This window comes from Ailuropoda melanoleuca, mitochondrion, assembly GCF_002007445.2.
Source record: "Ailuropoda melanoleuca mitochondrion, complete genome".
Taxonomy (NCBI): domain Eukaryota; kingdom Metazoa; phylum Chordata; class Mammalia; order Carnivora; family Ursidae; genus Ailuropoda; species Ailuropoda melanoleuca.
Genome location: NC_009492.1, coordinates 1 through 16,805, shown reverse-complemented (window position 1 = coordinate 16,805; position 16,805 = coordinate 1). Strand labels below are relative to the sequence as shown.

The 16,805-nt window shown below is 38.8% G+C and overlaps 13 protein-coding genes and 24 non-coding genes across 37 annotated transcripts, besides 2 other annotated features; 8 read left to right on the top strand and 29 right to left on the bottom strand. All coding sequences in view use genetic code 2, as the record gives it.

Annotated features, from left to right (window-relative positions):
* Positions 1–66, bottom strand: KEG54_t22. Its single transcript has one exon. It is a non-coding gene; the product is annotated as a tRNA-Pro (tRNA).
* On the bottom strand, positions 66–137 carry KEG54_t21. Its single transcript has one exon. It is a non-coding gene; the product is annotated as a tRNA-Thr (tRNA).
* On the bottom strand, positions 138–1,277 carry CYTB (cytochrome b). Its single transcript has one exon. It carries the CDS (start codon positions 1,275–1,277, stop codon positions 138–140), a length of 1,140 nt encoding a protein of 379 aa, YP_001249296.1.
* A 4-nt stretch (positions 1,278–1,281) lies between these two features.
* Positions 1,282–1,350, top strand: KEG54_t20. The gene has a single exon. It is a non-coding gene; the product is annotated as a tRNA-Glu (tRNA).
* ND6 (NADH dehydrogenase subunit 6) lies at positions 1,351–1,878 on the top strand. The gene has a single exon. The coding sequence runs from the start codon at positions 1,351–1,353 to the stop codon at positions 1,876–1,878; it is 528 nt and encodes a 175-aa protein (YP_001249295.1).
* On the bottom strand, positions 1,853–3,682 carry ND5 (NADH dehydrogenase subunit 5). The gene has a single exon. The coding sequence runs from the start codon at positions 3,680–3,682 to the stop codon at positions 1,853–1,855; it is 1,830 nt and encodes a 609-aa protein (YP_001249294.1).
* Positions 3,683–3,752, bottom strand: KEG54_t19. The gene has a single exon. It is a non-coding gene; the product is annotated as a tRNA-Leu (tRNA).
* KEG54_t18 lies at positions 3,753–3,811 on the bottom strand. Its single transcript has one exon. It is a non-coding gene; the product is annotated as a tRNA-Ser (tRNA).
* On the bottom strand, positions 3,812–3,880 carry KEG54_t17. Its single transcript has one exon. It is a non-coding gene; the product is annotated as a tRNA-His (tRNA).
* Positions 3,881–5,258, bottom strand: ND4 (NADH dehydrogenase subunit 4). Its single transcript has one exon. A coding segment is annotated over exon 1 (1,378 nt).
* ND4L (NADH dehydrogenase subunit 4L) lies at positions 5,252–5,548 on the bottom strand. The gene has a single exon. It carries the CDS (start codon positions 5,546–5,548, stop codon positions 5,252–5,254), a length of 297 nt encoding a protein of 98 aa, YP_001249292.1.
* Positions 5,549–5,617, bottom strand: KEG54_t16. The gene has a single exon. It is a non-coding gene; the product is annotated as a tRNA-Arg (tRNA).
* On the bottom strand, positions 5,618–5,964 carry ND3 (NADH dehydrogenase subunit 3). Its single transcript has one exon. A coding segment is annotated over exon 1 (347 nt).
* Positions 5,965–6,033, bottom strand: KEG54_t15. The gene has a single exon. It is a non-coding gene; the product is annotated as a tRNA-Gly (tRNA).
* On the bottom strand, positions 6,034–6,817 carry COX3 (cytochrome c oxidase subunit III). The gene has a single exon. A coding segment is annotated over exon 1 (784 nt).
* On the bottom strand, positions 6,817–7,497 carry ATP6 (ATP synthase F0 subunit 6). Its single transcript has one exon. The coding sequence runs from the start codon at positions 7,495–7,497 to the stop codon at positions 6,817–6,819; it is 681 nt and encodes a 226-aa protein (YP_001249289.1).
* On the bottom strand, positions 7,455–7,658 carry ATP8 (ATP synthase F0 subunit 8). The gene has a single exon. It carries the CDS (start codon positions 7,656–7,658, stop codon positions 7,455–7,457), a length of 204 nt encoding a protein of 67 aa, YP_001249288.1.
* Positions 7,659–7,660: 2 nt separating this feature from the next.
* On the bottom strand, positions 7,661–7,727 carry KEG54_t14. The gene has a single exon. It is a non-coding gene; the product is annotated as a tRNA-Lys (tRNA).
* A 3-nt stretch (positions 7,728–7,730) lies between these two features.
* Positions 7,731–8,414, bottom strand: COX2 (cytochrome c oxidase subunit II). The gene has a single exon. It carries the CDS (start codon positions 8,412–8,414, stop codon positions 7,731–7,733), a length of 684 nt encoding a protein of 227 aa, YP_001249287.1.
* Positions 8,415–8,481, bottom strand: KEG54_t13. The gene has a single exon. It is a non-coding gene; the product is annotated as a tRNA-Asp (tRNA).
* Positions 8,482–8,487: 6 nt separating this feature from the next.
* On the top strand, positions 8,488–8,556 carry KEG54_t12. Its single transcript has one exon. It is a non-coding gene; the product is annotated as a tRNA-Ser (tRNA).
* Positions 8,554–10,098, bottom strand: COX1 (cytochrome c oxidase subunit I). The gene has a single exon. It carries the CDS (start codon positions 10,096–10,098, stop codon positions 8,554–8,556), a length of 1,545 nt encoding a protein of 514 aa, YP_001249286.1.
* A 1-nt stretch (position 10,099) lies between these two features.
* KEG54_t11 lies at positions 10,100–10,166 on the top strand. The gene has a single exon. It is a non-coding gene; the product is annotated as a tRNA-Tyr (tRNA).
* On the top strand, positions 10,167–10,233 carry KEG54_t10. The gene has a single exon. It is a non-coding gene; the product is annotated as a tRNA-Cys (tRNA).
* Positions 10,231–10,266: an origin of replication (origin of L-strand replication).
* Positions 10,267–10,339, top strand: KEG54_t09. Its single transcript has one exon. It is a non-coding gene; the product is annotated as a tRNA-Asn (tRNA).
* On the top strand, positions 10,340–10,408 carry KEG54_t08. The gene has a single exon. It is a non-coding gene; the product is annotated as a tRNA-Ala (tRNA).
* A 7-nt stretch (positions 10,409–10,415) lies between these two features.
* Positions 10,416–10,483, bottom strand: KEG54_t07. Its single transcript has one exon. It is a non-coding gene; the product is annotated as a tRNA-Trp (tRNA).
* Positions 10,484–11,525, bottom strand: ND2 (NADH dehydrogenase subunit 2). Its single transcript has one exon. A coding segment is annotated over exon 1 (1,042 nt).
* Positions 11,526–11,594, bottom strand: KEG54_t06. Its single transcript has one exon. It is a non-coding gene; the product is annotated as a tRNA-Met (tRNA).
* A 1-nt stretch (position 11,595) lies between these two features.
* KEG54_t05 lies at positions 11,596–11,668 on the top strand. The gene has a single exon. It is a non-coding gene; the product is annotated as a tRNA-Gln (tRNA).
* On the bottom strand, positions 11,666–11,734 carry KEG54_t04. Its single transcript has one exon. It is a non-coding gene; the product is annotated as a tRNA-Ile (tRNA).
* ND1 (NADH dehydrogenase subunit 1) lies at positions 11,735–12,690 on the bottom strand. The gene has a single exon. A coding segment is annotated over exon 1 (956 nt).
* Position 12,691: 1 nt separating this feature from the next.
* Positions 12,692–12,766, bottom strand: KEG54_t03. The gene has a single exon. It is a non-coding gene; the product is annotated as a tRNA-Leu (tRNA).
* Position 12,767: 1 nt separating this feature from the next.
* On the bottom strand, positions 12,768–14,348 carry KEG54_r01. The gene has a single exon. It is a non-coding gene; the product is annotated as a l-rRNA (ribosomal RNA).
* On the bottom strand, positions 14,349–14,416 carry KEG54_t02. The gene has a single exon. It is a non-coding gene; the product is annotated as a tRNA-Val (tRNA).
* KEG54_r02 lies at positions 14,417–15,382 on the bottom strand. Its single transcript has one exon. It is a non-coding gene; the product is annotated as a s-rRNA (ribosomal RNA).
* On the bottom strand, positions 15,383–15,451 carry KEG54_t01. The gene has a single exon. It is a non-coding gene; the product is annotated as a tRNA-Phe (tRNA).
* Positions 15,452–16,805: a D loop.

Here is a 16,805-nt window from a genome sequence, read left to right as displayed (position 1 = left end):
CAGGGGATAGTTTAAGTAGAACACCAGCTTTGGGTGCTGGTAGTGGGGTTGTTGCTCCTTCCTTGAGTCTTAGGGAGAAGTAGAGGAATCTCCGTTTTTGGTTTACAAGACCAAAGTAATTAATATACTACAAAGACTCTTCATTTTGAGAGGCTATTCTCAATAATGCTAGTGATAGGTATAAGTACTAGAAGAATTGTAAAGTAGAGAATAGAGGCCAATTGCCCAATAATAATGAAGGGGTGTTCTACTGGCTGTCCTCCAATTCATGTTAGTGTGAGTAGGTCTGCTACTAGGAGTCAGAATAAGCATTGACTTAGAGGTCGGAATATCATGCTTCGTTGTTTGGATGTATGTAATAGTGGAATAATAGTTAGAATTAGAATAGAGAAGATTAGAGCTAGCACCCCTCCTAGTTTATTAGGAATAGATCGCAGGATAGCGTAGGCAAATAGAAAGTACCATTCAGGCTTAATATGTGGCGGGGCACTTAGTGGATTTGCAGGGGTATAGTTATCAGGGTCTCCTAACAGGTCTGGTGAGAATAAAGCCAGGGTTATTAAGGCGAGGACAAGAAATAGGACGCCTAGGATGTCTTTAATTGTATGATAGGGGTAAAATGGGATTTTATCTGGGTCAGATGGAATTCCGGAGGGGTTATTAGATCCTGTTTCGTGAAGGAATAATAGATGGACTATTGCTAGTGCTGAGATGATAAATGGAAGGATAAAGTGAAAAGCAAAAAATCGGGTTAGTGTTGCTTTATCTACGGAGAAACCCCCTCAGACTCACTCCACTAGATTAGTGCCAATGTAAGGAATTGCTGATAGTAGGTTAGTAATGACGGTTGCTCCTCAGAAGGATATTTGTCCTCAAGGTAGTACATACCCTATGAATGCTGTGGCTATAACTGTAAGTAGGAGAATAATTCCGATATTCCATGTCTCTGGAAATAGGTATGATCCATAGTATAAGCCTCGCCCTACGTGTATAAATAGGCAGATAAAAAATATAGAGGCCCCATTGGCATGTATATATCGGATAAATCAACCATAGTTGACGTCTCGACAAATGTGTGCGACTGATGAAAAGGCTGTAGCTGTATCTGATGTATAGTGTATGGCTAGAAATAAGCCTGTTAAGATTTGCAAGATCAGACACACTCCTAACAGGGACCCAAAGTTCCATCATGTTGAAATGTTTGATGGTGTTGGAAGGTCAATGAATGAGTTGTTGATAATTTTAACTAATGGATGAGTTTTTCGGATGTTGATCATTGGGGTTCTTATAGTTGAAATACAACGATGATTTTTCATGTCATTGGTCATGGTTAGATTCCATGTAAGAATGATGATAACATACATTGTATCTATTTTAAGTATCGTTTTTGTAGTTAGTTTTGCGGGGTTTTCTTCTAAGCCCTCTCCTATCTACGGAGGTTTAGTCTTGATTGTTAGTGGGGGTGTAGGGTGTGGTATTGTGTTAAGCTTTGGAGGATCTTTTTTGGGTTTAATGGTCTTTTTAATTTATTTAGGGGGTATACTTGTAGTGTTCGGGTACACTACGGCCATAGCCACTGAGCAATATCCTGAGGTTTGACTTTCTAATAAGGCTGTACTAGGTGCATTTATTGTAGGTCTGTTGTCTGAGTTACTGGCTGTTTGTTATATTTTAAAGGATGATGAAGCCGAGGTAGTATTTAAGTTTAATGGAATAGGAGATTGGGTGATTTATGACACAGGGGATTCAGGATTTTTTAGTGAAGAGGCTATGGGAATTGCAGCTTTATATAGTTATGGTACTTGATTAGTTATTGTTACTGGATGATCTCTCCTTATTGGTGTATTGGTAATTATGGAAGTCACTCGTGGAAATTAAGTATAAAGAGACTTAAGATTAGTGTAATTATAAAGGAGAGAAAGTATAGTTTAATTAGTCCCTTTTGGTTGGAGACTGTGATTGAGGATTTTATTTGAAAGTAGGAGATGGACTTTGGTAGAACATTCTCTAGTCAGATTGCATCTAGCAGTATGGATGCTGTTTTTTGGCTTATTGATAGACCTATTATTGGTGCGAGACGATGCAGAGTAGTAGGGAAATATCCTAGTTGATTTGAAAATTTGAACGTGCTTAAAGGGTAGTCAAATTTGAGATTTTGTATGGCTAGGTTAAGTTCTAGTGCTAGAATAAAGCCTAGGATTGTTACTGTAAGGGCTATCATTTTTAGGTGACAGGGCATGGTTATTTGTGGGACAGTGGTGGGTGTAATGTTATGAGAGATTAGGAATCCCGCAAAGATACTTCCTAGTAGCAATCGTTTGACAGAGTTAGTCAGGAACTGGTTATTCTCGTTAATGGTGATAATGGGACTATAGCGAGGTTGTCCTAGAAGTGTAAAAAATACAATTCGAGTACTGTAGGCGGCAGTTATGGATGTGGCGATAAGGGTTGTTAGTAAGGCTCAGGCGTTGGTGTATGACGTATTGGCGGTTTCAATAATTAAGTCTTTGGAGTAAAATCCTGTTAAGAAGGGCATTCCTGTAAGTGCTAGAGTTCCGATGATTAGAGCAGTAGTGGTAAATGGTAGACTTTTAAATAGCCCTCCTATCTTTCGAATATCTTGTTCGTTGTTTAGACTATGAATAATAGATCCGGAGCATAGAAATAGCATGGCCTTGAAGAATGCGTGCGTGCAGATATGGAGAAAGGCCAGATGAGGCTGATTAATACCAATTGTTACAATTATTAGTCCTAGTTGGCTCGAGGTGGAGAAGGCAATAATTTTTTTGATATCATTTTGGGTAAGGGCGCAGATTGCTGTAAACAAGGTTGTTATTGCCCCTAAGCATAGGGTAACCGTTTGAATTGTCTTGTTATGTTCTATTAAGGGGTGAAATCGGACTAGAAGAAATACGCCTGCTACTACTATTGTGCTAGAGTGAAGTAGTGCTGAGACAGGAGTGGGGCCTTCTATGGCTGATGGGAGTCATGGGTGAAGTCCAAATTGGGCAGACTTTCCGGTAGCTGCTAGAAGTAGTCCTGCCAGTGGAATATTGAGGTTTTTATGCTCGATTATAAAGATTTGTTGGAAGTCCCATGCATTTGTATTGAGTAAGAATCAAGCTATGGCCATGATAAAACCAACATCTCCAATGCGGTTGTATAGTACTGCTTGTAGGGCAGCCGTATTAGCATCTGTTCGTCCATATCATCATCCAATGAGGAGAAATGATATGATTCCTACTCCCTCTCAGCCGATAAATAGCTGAAATAGATTATTTGCGGTTACTAGAATTATTATCGTGACGAGGAATATAAGTAGATATTTAAAGAATCGGTTAATGTTAGGATCTGCGTGTATATATCATATAGAGAATTCTATAATTGACCATGTGACGAATAGGGCCACTGGTACGAAGATTATTGAAAAGTAATCTAATTTGAAGCTTAGACTGAGTTTTAGGGTTTGGATGGTTATTCAGTGTCAGTTTGAGATGATTGCTTCTTGTCCGGAGTGGATGAATATTACTATGGGAATTATGCTAATTGTGAAGGCATAAGAGACTGTGGTTTTTACATATTGCGGGTAAAGTTTATTTTCATATGCTGGGGTACAGGTTAGGATAATGGGCATGATTAATATAAATAGGGTTGTAATGGTGAAGGAGGTAAGTAGGTTAATTACTTTTATTTGGAGTTGCACCAATTTTTTGGCTCCTAAGACCAATGGATTACTTCTATCCCCTAAAAGTTGAAAAAGCCATGATTTTATGCATGGGTGCATGAATTAGCAGTTCTTGCATGCTTTTTCGGTAAATAAAAAGATTTAAGCTTTTATTACTAGATTCACAATCTAATGTTTTTGTTAAACTATATTTACAGTAAATAAAGCCTAGAACTACTTTAGGGTTAAGAGATAGAAGTAAAAGGGGTAGTAAATGTAAGGCTATTAAGGCATTTTCTCGTGTATAAGATGGCTTAATATTTTTGATGTGGTCTGTATACTTGCCTCGCTGTGTAGAAATTAGTATATATAGAGAGTAGAGAGCAGTAATGGTAATGTTAACTCCTATTAAGAGAATGGTAATATTGGATCATGAAAATGTGGCTATCACTACAAACAGTTCCCCAATCAGATTAATTGTAGGAGGAAGAGCTAAGTTAGTTAGGCCTGCTAATAGTCATCAAGCTGCTATAAGTGGAAGAAGCGTTTGCAAGCCCCGTGCGAGAATTATAGTTCGGCTATGGGTTCGCTCGTAGTTAGAGTTTGCAAGACAGAATAGCATAGAAGATGTTAACCCATGGGCGATTATTAGAGCAGTAGCTCCTATGTAGCTTCATGGGGATTGGATTAGAATTGCTACAATGACTAGGGCTATGTGACTAACAGAGGAGTATGCAATTAGGGACTTTAGGTCTGTCTGGCGTAAACAAATAGAACTTGTTATGATTATTCCTCATAGTGAGAGCATTATGAAGGGGTAGGCTATAAAATTTGTTAGAGGGTTGAGTATTGTTGTAATCCGCATTATACCGTATCCCCCTAGTTTTAGAAGTACTGCAGCAAGTACTATGGATCCTGCAATAGGAGCTTCTACATGTGCTTTAGGTAGTCATAGGTGTAAGCCATATAGCGGTATTTTTACTATGAATGCTATTATACATGCCAGCCACATGAAAATGTTAGATCAGGAATTTGGCAAGGGCTGAGTTCAGTACTGTACTATGAGAAAATTTAGTGATCCTAAGCTGTTTTGGGCATATAACAGTGCAACTAGTAAGGGCAAGGATCCTACTAAGGTGTAGAATAAAAAATAGAGGCCCGCGTTTAGTCGTTCTGTTTGGTTTCCTCATCGAGTAATGATAACTAAAGTCGGTACCAGGGTAGCTTCAAATAAAATATAGAATATGATTAACTCAGTAGCAGAAAATGTTATAATTAAGAATAGTTGCAGGAGAATTAGTATTGTGATATATAATTTTTTCCGGGTCAGGGTCTCTTTTGACAGGTGAAATTGACTAGCTATAAGTATTAAGGGCAGTAGTCATGTTGTGAGAACTAACAGGGGGGCTGATAGGGAGTCGGTAAAGAATGTTAATGAGAAGTTTAGACTATTATCACTGAGTTGATTGAGATATGTCAGACTAATAAGGCTGATGAGTAGACTATAGGTTGTTGTATTAATTCAGATTATGTTAGGCTTTGATATTCATGTAAGGGGTACTAGTATTATGGTAGGGAGGATAATTTTTAGCATTGTAGGAGGTTAAGATTTTGTACGTAGTCAGTTCCATAGGTATTAGAGACTATTACTAGCAGAGAAAGCCCCAACGCTGCTTCACAGGCAGCGAATACTAATAGAATGATTGGAGTCATACTGGCTAGTGTGAAGTGGTTACTTAGGATTGTTACTGCTAGTATAACAAATAGTGACAGCATCATGCCTTCTAAGCATAATAGGGAGGATATTAAATGGGATCGATAGATGAGTAGCCCTATTAAGGATATAGTAAAGGCTAGAAAGAGATTAATATAGACCACAGACATTTGATAATTATGATGTTAGTCATAATCTAGTGAGTCGAAATCACTTATTTTAGTTTAAACTAATTATCATATTCGGCCCATTCTAGCCCTTTTTCGGTTCACTCATAAGCTAGGCTTGCGGCTAATAGGGAAATGAGTAATAGAGCTATAATAAGTATAGTTATTAAGTTGTTAGTCTGTAATGCTCAAGGAAGCGGGAGGAGTAGAGCAATTTCTAAGTCGAATAAAAGGAATGTAATAGCTACTAGAAAAAATTTTATAGAGAAAGGAAGGCGTGCTGATCCTATAGGATCAAATCCACATTCATAAGGACTTACTTTTTCTGCATAGATATTTAGTTGTGGCAGTCAGAATGCAATAAGAACGAGCAGAGAGGCTAATAATACGTTGGTTAGAAGTGCTAGAATTAGGTTTATTACTTCTTTCTGGCTTGTACCAGAGCCTATTGATTGGAGGTCAATCGTACTAGTTAATACTAAAGAAGTAGGATCCTCATCAGTAAATAGAAACATAAAGGAAAAGCCATACAACGTCTACGAAGTGTCAGTATCATGCTGCCGCTTCAAAGCCAAAGTGATGGTTGGATGTAAAGTGAAAGTGCAGTTGTCGTAGAAAACACACAGTAAGAAAAGTTGAACCAATAATTACATGAAGCCCATGAAATCCAGTTGCTATAAAGAAGGTTGAACCATACACTCCATCTGAAATAGTAAAGGATGTCTCATAGTATTCTGAGGCTTGTAGAAGTGTAAAATAAACTCCTAGTGAAATAGTAATAAATAGGGCTTGGAGCATATGTTTGCGGTCTCCTTCTATTAGACTATGATGAGCTCAAGTGATAGATACCCCAGATGCTAGAAGTACAGAGGTGTTAAGTAGTGGAACTTCTAGCGGATTTAAGGGGATGATACCTGTAGGTGGTCAACATGCTCCTAATTCAGGAGTAGGTGCTAGGCTTGAGTGGTAGAAGGCCCAAAAGAATCCCGCGAAGAAAAATACTTCTGATACAATAAATAAGACTATTCCATATCGTAGTCCTTTTTGGACGATTGGGGTGTGATGGCCTTGGAAGGTACTTTCCCGGACGATATCTCGTCATCATTGGTACATGGTAAGTATGTTGGTGGTGAGGCCTAGTATTAGTAAGTATACCGAGTTAAAGTGAAATCATATAATTAGTCCTGATGTTATAAGAAGAGCCGAGAGAGCTCCTGTAAGTGGCCATGGGCTTGGGTTAACTATATGATATGCATGTGTTTGGTGGATCATTAGGTATTATCATGTAAGTATAGACTAACTAGTAGGGTGAAAACATAGGCTTGGATAAGAGCTACAGCTAATTCGAGAATAGTAAGTAGAATAAGAATAATAAAGGTAATTAGGGCTGTTACAGGGTTAATGTTTATTAAAACTAGGGTAGCCCCTCCGATTAAATGAATAAGTAGATGGCCTGCAGTAATATTAGCGGTCAGTCGTACAGCTAGGGCCACAGGTTGAATAAACAGACTAATTGTCTCGATAATTACTAACATTGGGATCAGAGGAAGAGGTGTTCCTTGGGGTAGAAAGTGGGCCAGAGATGCCTTAGTTTTGTGTCGAAATCCTATAACTACTGTACCTGCTCACAGAGGAATGGCCATTCCTAAATTTATTGATAGTTGTGTAGTAGGTGTGAATGAATGTGGTAATAGGCCTAAAAGGTTAGTTGAGCCAATAAATAAAATTAATGACATTAGTATTAGCGCTCAGGTTTGTCCTTTATAATTGTGAATAGACAGTATATGCTTAGATACTAATTGAATTAATCATTGTTGGACAGTAGCTAGGCGGTTATTGATTAATCGATTAGGTGAGGGAAATAAGATACTTGGGAAAATAATAATCAGAACCACAATTGGTACTCCTATTATCATTGGGGTAGTAAAAGAGGCGAACAGATTTTCGTTCATTTTTCTTCTCAAGGCATAGGTTTTTTTGATAGTGGGGTTGTTTTTAATTCAGGAAACTCAGGATAGTTGTGTTTTGAGACTTTTAACTGAAATATAATAAATAGTGTTAAGATCATGGATAGGATTGTAATAAATCATGTGGATGTGTCTAATTGTGGCATTTCCATTAAGGAGAGACTTGCACTCTCAGTCTTTAACTTAAAAGGTTAACGCTATAAAGCTTCTTAATGATTTTATAGTATTGAAGCGGATCATTTTTCAAAGTAAGACAGCGGAACTATTTCAAGTACAATGGGTATAAAGCTATGATTAGAACCGCAAATCTCTGAGCATTGGCCATAATATAGTCCTGGTCGCATGGCCATAAGAGTTGTTTGATTTAATCGCCCCGGGATTGCATCAGTTTTTAGTCCTAGAGATGGGACAGCTCACGAATGTAGCACATCTTCTGAGGAAATTAATATGCGAATTGTTATTTCTATGGGTAGTACTACTCGATTATCTACCTCTAGTAATCGCAGCTCTCCGGGCTTTAATTCTTGTGTTGGGGTTATATAAGAATCGAAGCTCAAGTCTTCATAATCTGTATACTCATAGCTTCAGTATCATTGATGCCCCATAGTCTTTACAGTTAATGATGGGTTATTAATTTCATCTATCATATAAAGAATTCGTAGTGATGGAAGTGCAATTATAATTAAGATGATAGCTGGTAGAATAGTTCATACTGTCTCCACTTCTTGTGCGTCTATTGTATTTGTATGTGTTAATTTAGTAGTTAATATAATTGAAATGATATAGAGAACTAAGGAACTAATTAAGAATACAATTATTAGTGTATGATCATGGAAGTGTAGGAGTTCTTCCATGATGGGGGAAGTTGCATCTTGAAGGCCTGTTTGAAAGGGATGCGCCATAGAGATATAAAGGATTTTCACCTATAATTCAACTTTGACAAAGTTATGTAATTTTTACTAATACCTCTTTATTGAGAGAGACATAGTGGTTATGATGCTGGCTTGAAACCAATTCTAGAGGGTTCGATTCCTTCCTTTCTTATTTCAGTATGACGTGGGCGGGCTCTTCGAATGTATGGTATGGGGGAGGACATCCGTGGAGCCATTCAATATTAGTTGTAGTAAGCTCAATCACTGCCACTTCTCGTTTAGATGCGAAGGCTTCTCAAATTATGAAAATTATTAACATAACTGCTGTTAGTGAAATGAATGAACCCATTGAAGACACTGTGTTTCATGCTGTATAGGCGTCTGGATAATCAGAATATCGTCGAGGCATACCTGATAGACCTAGGAAGTGCTGGGGGAAGAATGTTATATTGACTCCAACAAATATAATTACGAAGTGAATTTTTGCTCATGTATTATTAAGTGTATAGCCCGAAAATAATGGGAATCAATGGACGAAGCCTCCTATAATAGCGAACACGGCCCCTATTGATAGTACATAGTGGAAGTGTGCTACTACGTAGTATGTGTCATGGAGGACAATGTCCAGAGATGAGTTAGCTAGAACAATGCCTGTAAGACCCCCTACTGTAAATAGAAAAATGAAACCTAGGGCTCACATTATGGCAGGGGATCACTTAATATTTCCTCCATGCAGGGTAGCTAGTCAGCTGAATACTTTAACTCCTGTCGGGATTGCAATAATTATAGTGGCCGAGGTAAAATAGGCTCGTGTATCAACATCTATGCCTACAGTAAATATATGATGGGCCCATACAATAAATCCTAAGAATCCAATTGACATTATTGCCCACACTATTCCCATATAACCAAAGGGCTCTTTCTTTCCTGAATAGTATGTGACAATGTGTGAAATTATTCCAAACCCAGGGAGGATTAGAATATAGACTTCAGGATGGCCAAAGAATCAAAATAGATGTTGATATAGAATGGGATCCCCTCCTCCGGCCGGGTCGAAGAAAGTAGTATTGAGATTTCGATCTGTAAGTAGTATAGTAATTCCAGCTGCTAAGACTGGTAAAGATAGAAGGAGAAGTACTGCTGTGATAAGTACTGATCACACGAATAGGGGAGTTTGATATTGAGATATTGCAGGGGGTTTCATGTTGATGATAGTGGTAATAAAGTTAATAGCCCCTAAAATAGAAGAAACCCCTGCCAGATGTAGAGAAAAGATTGTTAGGTCTACTGATGCTCCTGCATGGGCTAAGTTACCTGCTAGAGGAGGGTATACAGTTCATCCAGTCCCTGCGCCTGCTTCTACTATGGAAGAAGCCAGAAGGAGAAGAAAGGATGGAGGTAGTAATCAGAAACTCATATTGTTTATTCGGGGAAATGCTATATCAGGCGCACCAATTATCAAAGGTACTAGTCAATTTCCAAAGCCTCCGATCATAATAGGCATAACTATAAAGAAGATTATTACGAATGCGTGGGCAGTTACAACTACATTGTAAATTTGGTCATCTCCTAACAGAGCTCCAGGCTGACCTAATTCAGCACGGATTAGAAGGCTAAGAGCAGTGCCCGTTATACCAGCTCATGCGCCAAACAGAAGATAAAGAGTGCCAATATCTTTGTGGTTGGTGGAAAACAGTCATCGGTTAATGAACATAGGTAAAATGGCTGATAAAAGCACTAGACTGTAAATCTAAGAATGGGGGTTAAGTCCTCTTTTTACCAGGCTCTGTGGTGAGTAATCATATTGAATTGCAAATTCAAAGAAGCAGCTTCAATTCTGCCGGGGCTTCTCCCGCCTTTTTTTCCTACGCGGCGGGAGAAGTAGATTGAAGCCAGTTGTCTAGGGTTTTTAGCTGTTAACTAAAGTTTTGTGGGGTAAAAGCCCACCGATCTAGAAGGGCTTAGCTTAATTAAAGCGATTGTTTTGCGTTCAGTTGATGTGAGGTAGATTCTTGCAGTCCTTAAATATTGCAGAGATTAAGTGGATTTTCACTTACTTGAGGCTTTGAAGGCCCTTGGTCTGTTTAGCCTAAATCTCTAATCAAGAGCTGCTAGTATTGGGGTTAGTGGTAGTAGTATAGTTGATGTCACGATTAGAGGGGCTAGGAGAGTTGTCTTTTTTGTGGTTTCGAATTGTCATTTTATTTTTATATTATTTGTTGCGGGAAATATAGTTAGTGCTGTAGTATATGTTAGGCGTGTGTAAAAATATAGGTTTAGTAGGGCTGTAATGGCTATAAGTGTAGGTATAATAATTATGTCGTTTTTTGTTAATTCTTGAATAATTATTCATTTGGGGATAAAGCCTGAGAGAGGAGGGAGGCCTCCTAGTGATAGTATAAGTATTAAGATTAGTGGGGCTATTAATGGGAATTTATTTCATGTATAAGATAGTGATAGTGTTGTTGTAGATGAGCTATGTATGAATAGTATAAATGTTCCTAGAGTTATTATGATGTAAATTGTTAGGTTAAGAATTGCTAGGGTAGGATTATATACTATAATAGCAGCCATTCAGCCTATATGGGTAATTGAGGAGTATGCCAAGATTTTTCGGAGTTGGGTTTGATTTAATCCTCCTCAGCCTCCTACCAGTATGGATGTGATAGCTATTATTAGTAAGAGATTTGAGTTAACGGATGGTGAAATTTGGTATAGAATGGATAAAGGTGCAATTTTTTGTCATGTTAATAGGATTATTCCTGAAGATAAGGAAATGCCTTGTGTAACTTCTGGGACTCAAAAGTGAAATGGTGATAGGCCAAGTTTTATTGTTAGAGCAATAGTAATTATGGTAGATGCTACTGGATTGGGAATTGTTGAAACTGTCCAGTGTCCTGAGCATAGTAGATTGATGATGATGCTTAGCATTAGAAGCATGGATGCTGTAGCTTGTGTTAGAAAATATTTTGTGGAAGCTTCTATGGCTCGTGGGTTATATTTTTTTATTAGAATTGGGATAATGGCTAGTATATTTATTTCAAAGCCAACTCAGATTATGAATCAGTGGGAGCTAAATAGAACAATTATAGTTCCTAAGACAACGGTGGATGTAATGGTAATAAGGATGGCTGGTTTTATTAGTATGGGAAGGGGATAAACCAACATTTTCGGGGTATGGGCCCGATAGCTTATTTAGCTGACCTTACTTTAGGATATGGTGTAGTTAGGTAGCACGAAGATTTTTGAGTTCTTAAGATTAGGTTCGATTCCTATGATTCTAGAAATAAGGGGACTTAAACCCCTATGGCTTACTCTATCAAAGTAATTCTTTTGTCAGACATATTTCTTACGTTTGAGGTGGAATGCTTGCTGTAATAATAGGTAGAGTTACATGTCATATACATAGAGCTAGTGTGAGAGGTAGAAAGTTTTTTCATAGTAGGTGTATTAGTTGGTCGTATCGGAATCGAGGATATGATGCTCGGATTCATAGAAAAGAGATTGTGAGGAGTAAAGTTTTTACGGTAAAATTAACAATGTATAATTCTGGTATGTAGGGGCTGTGAAATGCTCCGAAGAATAGAATAGTTGTAAGAGCATTTATTATGATGATGTTGGCATATTCTGCTAGGAAGAACAGGGCAAATGGACCTGCTGCATATTCGACATTAAACCCAGAGACTAGTTCTGATTCTCCTTCTGTTAGGTCAAAGGGGGCTCGATTTGTTTCTGCTAGGGTAGAAATAAATCATATTATAGCTAGTGGTCATGCAGGGAAGATTAATCAAAGATGTTCTTGGGTAATGATTAGCGTGGATAGCGTAAATGAGCCATTTATTAGTAGAACGGATAAAAGGATAATGGCTAGTGTGACTTCATATGAGATCGTTTGAGCTACGGCTCGTAGGGCTCCAATTAGGGCATATTTTGAGTTTGAGGCTCATCCAGATCAGAGAATAGAGTATACAGCTAGACTTGATATAGCTAGTATGAATAGTACTCCTAGGTTTATGTTAATAAGGGGGTGCGGTATTGGTAAGGGGACTCACATGGTCAGAGCTAGTGTTAAGGCTAGAATAGGGGCTATAATAAATATAGTTATGGATGACGTAAGTGGTCGTAAAGGTTCTTTAGTAAAGAGTTTTACGGCATCTGCGATTGGTTGTAGGAGACCATATGGACCTACAATATTTGGGCCTTTTCGAAGCTGTATGTAGCCTAGTACTTTTCGTTCTACTAGAGTCAGAAAGGCTACAGCAAGAAGAATAGGTACAATTAGTGAGAAGATGTTAATTATAAACATATGCTAGGGAGAGGAATTGAACCTCTGGACACAAGAGTTTAAGTTTTGCACAATTACCGGGCTCTGCCACCCTAACAAAGCCCTGTCTCTTGGGCAATATTGGAGTTAGATTTACTAGATTTAGATAAATTCATCTATTGGTCTTAAGGCGCTTCAGAGAAGTAGGCCTTATTTCTCTTGTCCTTTCGTACTGGGAGAAATTATTTGAATAGATAGAAACCGACCTGGATTGCTCCGGTCTGAACTCAGATCACGTAGGACTTTAATCGTTGAACAAACGAACCTTTAATAGCTGCTGCACCATTAGGATGTCCTGATCCAACATCGAGGTCGTAAACCCTATTGTCGATATGGACTCTCGGATAGGATTGCGCTGTTATCCCTAGGGTAACTTGTTCCGTTGATCAAAAGAATTTTTGGATCAATAAGTGATTAAGCATTTTGACTGGTAAGTCTAGATTTATAATCACTCGGAGGCTATTTTGTCCTCCGAGGTCGCCCCAACCTAAATTGCTAATTCATAAAAGAGATATATTATTCCTGTTGGGTCGTTAGTAGTTTCTTTTTGAATTAGTTAATTAAAGCTCCATAGGGTCTTCTCGTCTTATTGTCTTATCCCCGCCTCTTCACGGGGAGGTCAATTTCACTGATTGGAAGTAAGAGACAGTTAAACCCTCGTGTGGCCATTCATACAAGTCCTTATTTAGAGAACAAATGATTATGCTACCTTTGCACGGTCAGAATACCGCGGCCGTTTAACTGATGTCACCGGGCAGGCAGTGCCTCCAATACTGGAAATGCTGGAGGTGATGTTTTTGGTAAACAGGCGGGGTTTGTATTTGCCGAGTTCCTTTCACTTCTTTTAATCTTTCCCTGATTGCATGCCTGTGTTGGACTAACAATTGATTTAATAGGTGTTTTATCATTAGGTTATTTCTATGTTGTTGTTAACTATCAGTGGTTATCCGTTGCTGTTATAAGCTTATGCATGGGAGAAATATTTCTTGTTACTCATATTAGCATTATCACTTCTATATTTAAATAGATTGACCCAGTAATACATTAGGAGTTGATTAAATATTCTTGGTATTAAGTTAATAGAGATGTTGAGCTTTAACGCTTTCTTAATTGATGGCTGCCTCTAGGCCTACTATGGCTTATATAAATATTTACTCTCTAAGTAAGGCTGTATCCTTAACTCTAAAAAGCTGTACCTTTTTAGAATATATTTTAAATCTGCATTAGAATTATTAGTTTTGTAGGCAGGTTTAAAGTCGAACTAAAATTCTATTCTGGGCAACCAGCTATCACCAGGCTCGTTAGGCCTTTCACCTCTACCTATGGATCTTCTCACTATTTTGCAACATAGATGAGTTCATCCCAGTGGATTGTTCATAGGTAGCTCGTCTGGTTTCGGGGGACTTAGCTTAAGTTCTCTTTGTTAAGTTATTTCTAGCTAACTCATTATACAAAAGGTAGAAGGGGCAATCTTTGCTGTTTATCACTTTAGGTAATCTTTCATCATTCCCTTGCGGTACTCTCTCTATAGCTCCAGTTAAAAATTTCTATCTCCTATACTCTAGTCATGCTACTAAATGTTTTGTTTGAATGTTTCATAATGGTTTTACTAGTCATTGTTGCTTGGGCTAGCTTTGGGTTCAAAGTAGTCATATATTAATGAAATCTTCTGGATGTAAGCCAGACGCTTTGTTTAAGCTACACTTTGGCTCATCCAAGCACACTTTCCAGTATGCTTACCTTGTTACGACTTGTCTCCTCTTATGCTTTGCTTAGTTTAAATAGGTTATAATTAAATTATATCACTCGAGGAGGGTGACGGGCGGTGTGTGCGTGCTTCATTGCCCTGTTCAATTAAGCTCTCTATTCTTAATTTACTACTAAATCCGCCTTTAGCTTTTAGTTTCATAAAAGTTTTCGTAGAAGTTGTTCTTGAATAGAAAATGTAGCCCATTTCTTCCCAGCCCATAGGTTACACCTTGACCTAACTTTTTTATGTAGGGTAGTTATGCTTACTTTTTTTCCTTTTAAGGGTTTGCTGAAGATGGCGGTATATAAACTGAATTAGCAAGGGATGGTGAGGTCTATCGGGGTTTATCGATTACAGAACAGGCTCCTCTAGGGGGATATAAAGCACCGCCAAGTCCTTTGAGTTTTAAGCTGTTGCTAGTAGTTCTCTGGCGAATAGTTTTGTTTAGTAAAATATCTATGTTTAGAGCTAGGCATAGTGGGGTATCTAATCCCAGTTTGGGCCCTAGCTATCGTGTAATCAGAAATTTTAAAGTCACTTTCGTAGTTTATTTTAGTATTAATGGTAGCTTTTTACAGCTTAATCATACTTTAACTTTAGTAGAGGAGATTTTTTCTTTTACACGCTTTACGCCGTAGGCCTATTAACTCGAGTTAATCGTATGACCGCGGTGGCTGGCACGAGATTTACCAACCCTAGTATTAACATAGCTTAGTCGAACTTTCGTTCATAGCTTAATTTTTATCACTGCTGTTTCCCGTGGGGGTGTGGCTAAGCAAGGCGTTGTGAGCTACCATAAGGTGTGCTTGATACCCGCTCCTTTAGGTCGTCTAAGAGGACTTAAGGGGCATTTTCACTGGAGCGTGGAGACTTACATGTGTAATCTTGTTAATGGCTAATAGGAAGGCTAGGACCAAACCTTTATGTCTATGGGGTAGCGTGACCCATCTAGGCATTTTCAGTACCTTGCTTTATTCGTTAAGCTACATGAACATAATTGATTTGGAACTCATGTGAAATAGCTCAATGGAAATTGGTGGTGTGGAATAATGATAATTAAAAAATCAATGCTGGGGAGACACAGTAAAAGAAAAATATCTATAGATAAATTAAAATTTAGAGTCCCATGTCCGTAGTTGTTGCAACATTGGCTGGGGGGTTAGCTTAATTATATGGGTTTAGGTGTAAGTGACTTCATGTTTGCGCATATATTTAGTCTTGTTTTTGGGGTTTGGCAGGACATCCATAAGTATATGTAAGCTTCTTGAAGTTACGGGGGGTAAGGGGGGTTTGTCTAAGCTAACTTAGTATCTAAAATACGTACGCGTACACGTACGTACACGTGCGTACACGTGCGTACACGTGCGTACACGTGCGTACACGTGCGTACACGTACGTACACGTGCGTACACGTGCGTACACGTACGTACACGTGCGTACACGTACGTACACGTGCGTACACGTGCGTACACGTGCGTACACGTACGTACACGTGCGTACACGTACGTACACGTGCGTACACGTGCGTACACGTACGTACACGTACGTACACGTGCGTACACGTACGTACACGTGCGTACACGTGCGTACACGTACGTACACGTGCGTACACGTACGTACACGTGCGTACACGTACGTACACGTACGTACACGTAACGCCAGTCCGGGTGATCTATAGTGTTATGTCCTGTGACCATTGACTGAATTGCACCTTATGGGTGTCCATGAGGAGCCTCGAAAGATGAATAAGCCCAGCTACAGCTGATTTGACTGCGACGAGACCTTTACGGTCATAGCTGAGTCATAGCAAGTTCCCCCCCTAAAATTAAAAAATACCAAATGCATGACACCACAGTTATGTGTGATCATGGGCTGATTAGTCATTAGTCCATCGAGATGTCCCATTTGAAGGGTTAGTAGGATTGAGTTGACGCTAACATGGCCCTGAGGTAAGAACCAGATGCCAGGTATAGTTTCAGTATAGAAACCCCCACAAATTATGGGCCCGGAGCGAGAAGAGGTACACGTACTCGCAAGGATTGCTGGTTTCTCGAGGCTTGGTGATCAAGCTCTTGGACTAAGTGAAATACATGCTCATAGACTATCGCTTGAAATAAGTTCTTGTAATGAGTATCCTCATGTAAAGCCAAGCACAGTATGTACATGCTTATATGCATGGGGCACGCCATTAATGCACGATATACATAGGGGGAGGGGGGGTACACCATTAATGTACGATATACATAGGGTGTGAAAGAAGGGAGGATGTATGAAAACATACTATGATGGCACAGAGTGTGTAATAGCATGTATGAAGTGAATAAAATGAGAGGTGGATTTATAGTAT